At 41.7% G+C, this 12,581-nt stretch overlaps 1 protein-coding gene across 1 annotated transcript in view; it reads left to right on the top strand.

Annotated features, from left to right (window-relative positions):
- Window positions 1-909: 909 nt before the first annotated feature.
- The window catches only part of LOC126278735 (neuropilin and tolloid-like protein 2), a 958,390-nt gene continuing 946,718 nt past the window's right edge, over window positions 910-12,581 (top strand). The window contains exon 1 of the mRNA XM_049979012.1: window positions 910-1,059. Coding sequence (XP_049834969.1) covers window positions 910-1,059 — 150 coding nt within the window. The remainder of the gene's footprint in view (window positions 1,060-12,581) is intronic.

Genomic DNA, 12,581 nt, shown 5'->3' with positions numbered 1-12,581 from the left:
GTGACTGTGTCAATCGCTACACTACTAATTGAGTATTCAAACATTACGGAATTATTTTTACTATCATCTGCATTAACTTACATTTATCTATACTTATAGTTAGCTGCCATTCTTTACACCAATCACAAATCCTGTCCAAGTCATCTTGTATCCTCCTTTAGTTGTTCAACGACGACACCTTCCCATACATCATAGTATCGTCAGCAAATAGCCGCACATTGCTATTCACCCAATCCAAAAGATTATTTATGTAGATAGAAAACAACAGCGGACCTACCACACTTCCCTGGGGCACTCCTGATGATACCCTCACCTCCGATGAACACTCACTTACGACACTAACTGCACTATTTGAAACAGTGCCAACGTTGCACACATTATCCTTTACTACCACGTTACTGTCATCACCAATCGAAATAATTTAAAGTCACCAGTAATACTAGAGGGCATATCATTTACACAAATAAGGAACAGTATCTTGTACACTATTTACTGACTCGTACCATGAAAATCGACCAGTTACCTTGGCCACGCACAGTCCTATGTGATCTGATAACTATATAAATGATATAGCATCATGCCGCGAACAGCCGTACGGTGTACAACATGGAAATGAGGAGGTGAATTTCGGATGCGCGCAGCGCTGTCTGGCTGGAACACGGCCGCAGTACCTGCCCCTGCCGGCGCTGGGGACGCGATATTCATCGGCCTTCTTTCACGACCACCGCCGCTATATTTTAGAAGCGATATCTATCAGGAATATTGGACCATCATCCCTCCCGCCGCTTTTGCCGCAAAACACTCATGAAAGTTTAATGCCCCGCCTCTCCTCTGAGACGTGCTCCCTGCGTCACGGAGTGGCGATTTCCAGATAATGCGCTCGTGAACACGGCGGCGGCAGAGGCGCCGATGGCGTGGGTGGAGGAGCGGGTGGCCAGTGGGTTTCTCAGCTTCGGCGCCTCTCGACATCAGGCGAGGGGCCGAATCCCTCTGGTACGCCGCTTCTACCTACGGCGTACTTTCAGAGACATGGTGGACAGCAGTCTCAGTGTTCCATCGGTATTGGTGGATGTCGATACTGTTCTTGTAGACTTCAATTTCGAGACTGGTTTGATCAGGCTCTGCACTCTAGTCTGTCCTCAACAGGTCTGTTAACAGGTTTAGAAGTTATTGTTGTTGTGGTCTTTAGTCCTGAGACTGGTTTGACGCAGCTCTCCATGCTACACTATCCTATGCAAGCTCCATCTCCCAGTACTTACTGCAACCTACATCCTTCTGAATCTGCAAAGTGTATTCATCTCTAGGCCTCCCTCTAAGTTTTTTAGCCTCCACGCTGCCCTTCAATACTAAATTGGTGATCCCTTGATGCCTCAGAACATATCCTACCAACCGATCCCTTCTTCTAGTCAAGTTGTTGTGCCACAACCTCCTCTTCTCCCCAATTCTATTCAATTAGTTATGTGATCTATCCGTATACTCTTCAGCATTCTTCTGTAGCACCACATATCAAAAGAGTCTATTCTCTTCTTGTCAGAGTCAGCTCGTGGTCGTGCGGTAGCGTTCTCGCTTCCTGCGCCCGGGTTCCCGGGTTCGATTCCCGGTGGGGTAAGGGATTTTCTCTGCCTCGTGGTAGCTGGGTGTTTATTGCTGTCCTTCGGTTAGTTAGGTTTAAGTAGTTCTAAGTTCTAGGCGACTTATGACCATAGCTGTTAAGTCCCATAGTGCTCAGAGCCATTTTTTTCTCTTATTGTCCAAACTATTTATCGTCCATTTTTCACTTTCATACATGGCTACACTCCACACAAATACTTTCAGAAACGACTTCCTGACACTTAAATCTATACTCGATATTAACAAATTTCTCTTCTTCAGAAACGCTTTCCTTGTCATTGCCGGTCTACATTTTATATCGTCTCTACGCCGACCATCATCAGTTATTTTGCTCCACCAAATAGCAAAATTCCTTTACTACTTTAAGTGTCTCATTTCCTAATCTAATTCCCTCAGCATCACCCGATTTAATTCGACTACATTCCATTATCCTCGTTTCGCTTTTGTTGATGTTCATCTTATACCCTCCTTTCAAGACACTGTCCATTTCGTTCAACTGCTCTTCCAAGTCCTTTGCTGTCTCTGACAGTATTTGAATGTCATCGGCGAACCTCAAAGTTGTTATTTCTTCTCCATGGATTATAATACCTACTCCGAATTTTTCTTTTTTTTTCCTTTACTGCTTGCTCAATATACAGATTGAATAACATTGGGGAGAGACTACAACCCTGTCTCACTCCCTTCCCAACCACAGCTTCCCTTTCATGCCCATCGACTCTTATAAGTGCCATCTGGTTTCTGTACAAATTGTAAATAGCATTTCGCTCCCTGTATTTTACCCCTACCATCTTCACAATTTGAAAGAGAGTATTCCAGTCAACATTGTCAAAAGCTTTCTCTAAGTCTACAAATGCTAGAAATGTAGGTTTGGCTTTTCTTAATCTAGATTCTAAGATAAGTCGTAGGGTCAGTATTGCCTCACGTGTTCCAGTATTTCTACGGAATCCAAACTGATCTTCCCCGAGGTCGGCTACTACCAGTTTTTCCACTCGTCTGTAAAGAATTCGCGTGAGTATTAAACTGATATTTCTGTAATTTTCACTCTGTCAACCCCTGCTTTCCTTGGCATTGGTATTATTATATTCTTCTTGAAGTCTGACGGTATTTCGCCTGTCTCATGCATTTTGCTCACCAGATGGTAGAGTTTTGTCAGGACTGCCTCTCCCAAGGCCGTCAGTAGTTCTAATGGAATATTGTCTACTCCTGGGGCCTTGTTGCGTTTTAGGTCTTTCAGTGCTCTGTAAAACTCTTCACGCAGTGTCATATCTCCCATTTCATCTTCATCTACATCTTCTTCCATTTCCATAATATTGCCCTGAAGTACATCGCCCTTGTATAGACACTCTATATACTCCTTCCACCTTTCTGCTCTCCCTTCTTTGCTCAGAACTGGTTTTCCATCTGTGCCTTTGATATTCATGCAAGAGGTTCTCTATTCTCCGAAGGTCTCTGCAATTTTCCTGTAGGAAGTATCTATCTTACTCATACTGAGATAAGCCTCTACATCCTTACATTTGTGTAGAAGTATGAAACCGGAATTTTCATGCAGGTGGTGCTCGCCGCCAGTGTAGGGCCCAAGAGACAGCGTCTGAAGTGCCATCTGCTTCCTGTAACGCCTGACCACGAATGTCAACCCAAGTGACACACATAGGTATCCGTTACAAAACCGTAAACATCTCGATTTTTTTGTCCTACGAACTACGATTTGCGGACAACATTGGTTTTCCGTTATCATTTGAAGACCTCCCAAATGGCTCTGAACACTATGGGACTTAACATCTGTGGTCATCAGGCCCCTAGAACTTAGAACTACCTAAACCTAACTAACCTAAGGACATCACACACATCCAAGCCCGAGGCAGGATTCAATCATTTGAAGAAAACTGCTGTAGAGTGGCATCGAATGCTTCTTGAAGCAGTCTGCGAACATACTCTTGGGAGAACACTGTGTTTCAAGTTGCTCGAAAAAATTCAAAAGTGGTGATTTTAAAGTGAGAAACGAGGAGCGCGGTAAACCAGTGGAAAATTCCGAAGACAACGAACTGCCGGCTTTATTGGATGAAGATGATACTCGAACTCAACAGGAACTTGCTGAACTATTGAATGTGACGCAGAAAGCTGTTTCTCTTTGGTTGAAAACTATGGGAAAGGTGAAGAATGTGGGAAAATGGTTTCCGCATGAACTGAATGACAGACAGCAAGAGATCGACAGATCAGTCGTGAGAACCTGCTCACCAGATACAAAGGTAAGTCGTTTCTCCATCGAATAGTGACAGGTGATGAAAAATGGATATATTTTGAGAATCCTGAGCGTCGTAAAACATGAGTGAATCCAGGCAAAACGTCGACAAACCCACTGCAAATCGCATTGGAAAGAAGACAACACTCTGACCAGCAGGGTGTCAAGTATTACGAGCTGCTAAAACTTAGTGAAACCGTTAACACTGATCGCTACCAAGAGCATATGATCGATGTAAATCGAGAATTACGTGAAAAATGACCGGAATATGAAAAAAGGCAACACAAAGTCATATTGCTCCATGATAACGTCACATGGCACACAGCAAAACGGATCAGGATAAGGTCGAGGCGTTCAGTTGGGAAACACTAGGGCATGCGGTTTATTCTCCAGCCTTGGCTCCATCCGATTATCATCTGTTTGCATCACTGGAACACGCTATCGGTGAACAATGCTTCAGTTCGTATGAAAATGTACGAAAATGGCTCGCCGACTGGTTCGCTTCAAAAGAAGAAAAGATTTTTTGGCGTGTTATTCATAGCCTGTCGGAGAGGTGGGAGAAATGTACAAACAGCAATGGAGATTATATTTGAATAAAATATTGTTTATCAGTTTCAAACAACACACGTATAATTATCCCAACCAAATTCTGGTTTCGTACCTCTACACCCGTTACTAACACAGCAACCTGCTGTTGCTTGAAACTGTTTACTTCACCCAAACTTTGGGCTCGCTCACCCCCTCCCCATTCGAAACACCTCGTTACGGAATTAACTATTTATGAACACCGTAGGAAGTCTCATGCCAATGTATAAAGTCAGTGCACTCTCCGGTAACAAGAAATTTTAATAACTGGTGTTACGTGATATTCCTTATTTCACTAGAAATACATCAATTCTGAAGAATAATGCTAATCGGAACAATGCAACCAATCTTACAGATTTTATAGCTATGACAAACGTACGGTGAAAGATAATGATTGGGAAAAAAATACGAATTTTGTGCATTCTTGAAAGTTCTCTGTGATATCACATAGCACGCACATTAACTATGAGACCAACCTATACTGAGAGCCAAAAACATGGTGAATCGAGCACTCTTTGATCTCTTGCATAAATTGACATGCAGTTTAGTAGCTACATTGTCCCACATTGGGCGCCAAAATGTAATGAGTTCTTCCAAATTCTCTCTGATACTATATACCATGCAAATTATCAGTGAAAACGCCCAGCACTGTTAGCCAAAAACGCAATGAATCAAGTATTCTTTGATCTCTTATATAAATTGACCTGCTGATTACTAGTTATATGGCACACATTGGGCGCCAAACGTAATGAATCCTTCAAAATTCCCTGTGGTATCACATATACAAATTTTCAAAACAGTCACAACGTCTTGGGAGTCAATAATTGAGTGTCACCATTTTTTTTTTTTTTTTTTTTTTTTTTTTGAGTCATCAGTCCTCTGACTGGTTTGATGCAGCCCGCTACGAATTTCTCTCCTGTGCCAACCTCTTCATCTCAGAGTAGCACATGCAACATACGTCCTCAGTTACTTGCTGCATGTATTCCAATCACTGTCTTCCACTACATTTTTTTTCCCCTCTAGAGCTGCTCCTACTGCCATGGAAGTCATTTCTTCGTATCTTAACAGATGTCCTATCATTTTGTCCCTCCTCTCTGTCAGTGTTTTCCACATATTCCTTTCCTCCCAGATTGTGCGCAGAACCTGCTCGTTCCTTACCTTATCAGTCCACCTAATTTTCAACATTCGTCTGTAGCACCATACCTCAAATGTTTCGATTCACTTCTGTTTTGGTTTTCCTACAGTCCATGTTTCACAACCATACAATTCTGTGGTCCAAATGTACATACTCAGAAATTTATTACTCAAATTAAGGCCTGTGTGTGATACTAGTAGACTTCTCTTGGACAGGAATGTCCTTTTTGCCACTGCTAGTGCTTGCTCCGTCCGTCATTGGTTATTTTGCTCCCTAGGTAGTGGATAGCAATTTCATCAGCGAATCGTATCAATGGCACCTTAAATTTTACTTCCACTCCTGAACCTTTCTTTTATCTCCGTCATTTCTTCTTCGCTCTACAGATTGAACAGTAGGGGATAAAGACTACATCCCTGTCTTACACCATTTTTAATACGAGCACTTCGTTCTTGTTTGTCCACTCCTATTATTCCCTCTGGGCTCTTTTGCATATTGTATATTATCCATCTTTCGCTATAGATTGCCTCTATTTTTCTCAGAATTTTGAACATCTTGCACCATTTTATATTGTCGAACTCTTTTTCCAAGTCGGCATATCCTACGAACGTGTCTTGATTTTCTTTAGTCTTGTTTTCATTATCAGCCGCAACGTCAGAAATGCCTCTCTGGTGCATTTACGTTTCCTAAAGCCAAACTGGTCGTCTTCTAACACATCCTCAGTTCTCTTTTCCACTCTTGTTAGCAACGTGGATGCATGAGCTGTTATCTTGCATGTGCGGTAGTTCTCGCTCTTGTCAGCTCTTGCAGTTTTCGGAATTGTGTGGATGACTTTTTCCGAAAGTCAAAATCGTTCAAATGGTTCTTGAGCACTATGCGACTTAACGTCTGACGTCATCAGTCGCCTAGAACTTAGAACTACTTAAACCTAACTAACCTAAGAACACGGTCGCAGGTTCGAATCCTGCCTCGGGGAAGGATGTGTGTGATGTCCTTACGTTAGTTAGGTTTAAGTAGTTCTAAGATCTACGGGACTGGTGACCTCAGCAGTTGAGTCCCATAGTGCTCAGAGCCATTTGAACCATTTTTCTTCTCGGCGTTGTCATTGGCGGACTATATTTGCATTATCGCCCAATGACTGACCGTCGTTTCATGACCACGCCTCCCATTACGGAATGGACACTTCTATATTTTGTGGGCTTGTCTGTGACTCAAAAGTTGGCGTATTTTTCACGTTTTCACTGCCAAGATTCTACCCGGCGTTGGTCGCATTTCTTTCCCAAGTTTTTTTTTTCATTCCTTAGTGGCTGTGAAACCATTTTCACAGCGCTTCTTCGTAACGCCTATCTCTGCGAGAGACCTGGTCAGTCTCAGGTTTGTGCTTCGTCTAAGAATCTGCTGGATTCCGTGATTTAGCAACAACGCCCTCCCTGACCACAGAACGTTTTTATTAAGCAGGCTGAATTCTTCCGTAGCTTAATGATTATAAAAAAAATCTGCCTCGATTTCAAATAGAAAGGGGATGTTTATAATCATTAAATTATTGACGATTGCTGATTCGCTGCAATGTTAAAAGTTCTCATCTTCCGTTTCTGTTTAGTCACGCATGTGTCCCTGTGCGAATTCTTGTCGCCTCGTGCTTACACTCTGTGTCAGTGCCTGTCAAGTGCTTGAATTCTCCGCATTTTCTCGCTTTTTAAGGAATGTAAAAACGGCTGCTGCCAGCCCAAGTTTCACACGCCATCATGTGTGCATTCTCGACGCTTCTTTTCTCTTTTTTTGCGTCCCCGTGGCAGCTGGGCCCGATTCTCATTGTTCGCAAGGTTCTTCTCTATGTCACCATTCTTCAGCGAGGAGAGGGCATCTGTCGGGCTTCCCAGTGCGTGTTTGCGAAATGCGTCGGTGGCGCTCACCCCACGGGTTCTGACTTTTCCTTCGTCCTGGGCCGCAGGTGCTGTGAGTAGGCAAAAGAGGCCACCAGTGCAGGTATCACAATATAGAAATAAATAATACACTAGCCAACGATAGTTTTGAATAAATAAGTGATACGGTAATGAATTAGAATTTGAATTACTCAGCTCAAAAGTAAGCAAAATTTTCAAAGACGTAATTAAAACTGAAATCATTTAATAATTACGAGTATGTAGGAAGAAAGTACAAGTCCGAAAATGCACACAAGTGAACTGAAAGCAAAATCTACGAACGAAAAATTTATTTTGAGTTAATTAGAAATGCACTGAAATTGCTCGCTTGCTTGCTTGCTTGCTAAACCCAATAATGGTTACTATCTAGCAATACGTCACGCAATATGCACTAAATGATACCACGTCACTGTAATACTATCTGCTGTCAGGTTTAGTGAAGTAAAATACCTATGACTAATCACTGTTTAGTAATAAGTGTTTGCTCTGATAAGTTCGCAATGAGTTCATTAATTAACAACAAATACCTCTGCAGTATCATAGTTACGAACTTCAAAAACACATTAAATGTTTGCAAAAACACAACGAAAATTATAAAAGTTACTGCAGTGGCAAATGAATATTCGCTTTATTTTTTTCAGTTATTTGAAATTACTTTCACATTGCACTGTATTTAGTTAGTTACTGACTGAAAGCACTGCAATTCACAAACATCAAATATTACTCCATTCGGCTTCATGCACTGCTTGATTTGAGTAAACTGTAACTGTTATTAATTTATTCTCGATTAAAATACCTTCATCGCTTTTAGTTGTGAATGTCTCGGTGATAATTATGAACAGATAGGACCCTGGTAAATGTCACTGAACTGGGGTAATCAGCACATTATTTAAAATTCAACGTAAAAAAGCATTATAATGTTCAATGTGCTGAAACTATAACGGTGGGAAGTCATGTACATAACTAAGAAAACAACTAACTTGATTTTCCGTCGTTGCGAAATCCAGATGTTGTGACGTAATGCATTTTGTAACGACCATTATCAACAACAGGGTCTCATTTAACAACAAGTAATATTTAATATTATGATATACAGGACATAAAATCCCGTCTGAGGCCAGCGACCATTTTTATGTTAAAAATTGGCAACTAATGCTGTAGAATCACAATAAAGTCATGGGGTGTTCAGTTGACTCTTTTAGTAGAACATGTTACGCGTTTCCGGATTACACCCATCTTCAGACATCAAAAACTTCAATTCCTTCCTAACCAACCAGGCGTACAGCCTTGACAACTCAAAGAAAGTGTCGAATAACATATGACTGCGACACAAGCAGTCTTGAAGACTCTGCTTCGTACGTGTCCACGAATGTTCTCGCTCATCCGTAGAAATTGTTATGCCAAAATTAATGCTCAATTTCAAAAACACACTTCATTACACTTTTTATCTCCGTTACTTTGCGTCCATACTTCACCGCAGAAGACTTGAAACTTTCTTTGTGTTACTGATGGTGCGCGCACTCACGCCCAAGAGTACAGCCAACTTTGAAACGTAAGTTTGGGTTCTATACTATGCAAACTTCCCTGATTTTGCAGGTATTTCAACTACATAGTTTTACAGTACTATTTTTCAATAATTATTAGCTCTGCGGTGTGAGGCTCCTTGCCAGGGTTCACGCGGCTCCCCCGTCGGAGATTCGAGTCCTGCCTCGAGGATGTATGTGTGTGTGTGTGTGTGTGTGTGTGTGTGTGTGTGTGTGCGTGTTTTCTTTAGCGTAAGTTAGTTTTAGATAATTAGTGGGTAAGCCTAGGGACCGATGACCTCAGCAGTTTTGTCCCATGGGAGCTTACCACCACATAATTCATAGTTATGTTACAGTTTTATATAGTGAATACTGGCAACATTGATAATGAACATACACGCATAAGAAATTACTTTAAAACTACAAAAACAATCATTTAAAAAGTTATGAGGCCCTTTGTTGTTGTCCTATAAACCAGTGCTTTCAAGTTGCAACATGTTGGTCTTTTCTCCAAAATTAGCTCAGTTCGTCATGAGCTATTCAATCCGTCCATCTAATCTTAAACTTCCTTCTCTAGTTCTATATTCCAAAAGCTTCTATTCAGTTCTTGTCAGTGGTGATTGTCGTCCTTATTTAAACTGCATATAACTTTACATTTCAAATAGTTTCAAGAGATATTCGACGATAACATGCAATATCCGACAGAAAGCATACAGACACCCGTATGAATGTAATGCAGAATTGTCCACTAGATGCCACGTGAGGCGTTTGTGACAGTATAAAACGAAGCAGGGATTACCGCGTTGGCAGCAGTGACAGCATAATGAGTCGGGCAGGAGAGCTGTGTGACCTTGTATAACTGGTTGACACACGGCTAATAAAGTCATCAGAGACATTTTATCACTTCTGAAGCCTACAGAAGAATGGAAAAACTGGTGGAAGCCGATCTCGGGGAAGATCAGTTTGAATTCCGGAGAAATGTTGGAAGCTACTGAAACGTCTGCCAGTCAGCCTGTAGACAGTTCACATAAGGAATCAGAATAAACGTGAGTGATTATGGGTTATACCTGCACCCAGCAGCGAAGGCTAGCAAGTGTGAACACTGCTTCTCCACCTGTCGAGGGCGAGGGGTGCATGTCGGTGCACAGTGAGGGGACTGGTATAAACGTCCCTGTGTACCTCATTTACACGGGACACACTCTTTCAGTGTTTCTCCTACAGGAAACTGATTTTACTTAGCTGAAGATTACTTTCAGACAGAACCGGCACATCCAGAACTTTTGAGAGGACACAGCTGTTGACCGTTTAGTTCTTCACCTGTGGTATTTCGCTGTAATTCCACAGTGACCAGTCTTTACGAATAGATTTAATGGTTTGCAATCTTGCAGAGTTGAGTCTTTTACCCATCTCTGACTGATTTCTGCAGACTGTGAACAGATTATCACTGCCAGCAGATGGATGTCTTTGTGTACCGTCCATGAGAGTTTAGGACAGGCGTGGAAAACCAGTATCCTCAGCTACGGTCAGCGGAGAGGGAGGGAGGAAGAGAGGTAGGAGGGGAGATAATACTGGGTCTGAGCGACTTAGTCTGTATCCACACATAAAGGTGAACAGCCATGATGTGATTTTTCGCAATTGCCAATGTGTGTGTTGCATTTTTATTCGTTTTTTATGTGGGGTAGACCATGACAATGTTGATTTGTAATTAGAGTACTACAGGATTTTCCATTAGTTGTGGTAGCGTGTACTGGTTTTCCTACATTTCAGTGATAGTTTTCTCTCCTATCCATTATTACCATGTACCTGTGGACAAGTTACTCAGCAGCTAAACACTTGTAGAGCAGTAGGAGGCAGTTCTTCTGGCAGCGGCTGTAAGACAGATTCCCTCCAGTTTCGAATGGTATTGTGGACTAGGCCACACAGTGAGATCTATGCCAGTATATACACACACGGTTCAAAAGAGGAATAAAACCTCGGTCGAGCGTCCTCAATCAACACCATACACCAATATGTATGTTATGGATATGGTCCACCTTTAGCAAAACACAATTTTGTTTTTAACCCATATATGTTTCACTGCAGTTGCAACTTTTTCAGTGGGCTTCTATTTCATGGCTGTTAAAGATAAAGAATGTTTTTTAGTGTTTATATACATATAACTATCAGTTTTAAATCGTAATTACAGATATTTGAAAAAACACATAAAATTATGAATTTATACCTTTTTACCACATGGTGTGGTTTTTCTTATGTGTTTCTACAGTGACTGTTTTGTTCCACAGTTTGTCATCTGCAACCACTTGCACCTTAAAGTAGATAAATTGATTAAGCCAAAATTACGATTTGAAAATTGTTATTCCTATGCCTAAAATTAATTAATTCTGTGTGTGTGTGGGGGGGGGGGCTGGAATGTTGGGGGGAGGGGGAGAGAGCTCTATAGGTTGCTCTTGTCTAATAATTCTTTGATGGCAGAGAACAGACTCCCATTACAGAAAGCTATGTATTCATTTATCACTTGTTTTCCTTCCACTATGGATTTTTATATCTGGTAATTTTCTTCAATTATTAGTTCTTGGGTGGGCCTGTTGCTGCATTTGAGAATTTTGAAATCGGTATTGATGTTTGTTGGGTTATGTTTCTTGCCCATTAGGTGTTCAGCAAATGTGGAATGACATCTGTTACTTTTTAATGCTCTTCTGTGTTAAGCAAACACGGAAAAAAAGAACTTAAACCCCAAGATAATTACCATACACCAAGGTGAACACCTCTTGTGTATTCAGTCTCGGCTAGTGAAATAGTACGAAGTTTTCTTCTGCATTGTGGATTTATGGTCATTACAATAAACATGAACAGCTGCAGCACAGACAGTAGTCTCTATGAGTTGCGAAATGCGTCTTCAGTCCATCCCACTGCATCACCATTATTTGATGAAAAGTATTCCCCCCTTCGCTCATCCATTATCACCTCCTTCCCTTCCTTGTGTAGGGGGCTATTTGCGCAGTCCGTAGCTACATACGTACAAGTTATTGACGTATTTAACTCAACTCTGTCCACCACAAACATCTTTTCAGACGAACACAATTTCCGACGAAAATAAATACAGTAGCTTCCACTCCAGCCTTTTTTCTCCCAACACAGGTGGGGCCGGTAGTGGGTAGCTGTACGATAATCCAGCAACAGGATAATACCGTCAAAAATATATAAAGTACACAAACATAGATAGTAACTCTAATCCTTCTGCTGCAGCAGCTCAGTGGAGACTGCAGATTCTAAGTTGAGGGGGTGTGGGAAAATTGGGGAGGGGAGGGTGGACATGGAGGTCAGATGGGAAAGTGGAGGAGTGGGGAGTGGGGATAGTTATATCATCAGTGTGACATTGCCAAATCTACCCTCACAGGGAAGGGGGGGATCTCCCCAATGAGAGCCGCCATCTTGAATAAATTTGGCAACAATGCTGACTGTACTCGCTTTGGCTTTACCCCCTACCACGTCTTACTTTTTATTCAGTGACCAACACAATGAGCAGTGTCATAATGGGTAGTCTCGAGTCTTCCACTAGGGCCAAGCAC

Source organism: Schistocerca gregaria, chromosome 6 (assembly GCF_023897955.1).
Source record: "Schistocerca gregaria isolate iqSchGreg1 chromosome 6, iqSchGreg1.2, whole genome shotgun sequence".
Classification (NCBI taxonomy): Eukaryota; Metazoa; Arthropoda; class Insecta; order Orthoptera; family Acrididae; genus Schistocerca; species Schistocerca gregaria.
Note: the sequence above shows the minus strand (reverse complement) of the source record. Positions and strands in the feature narration are given on the sequence as shown.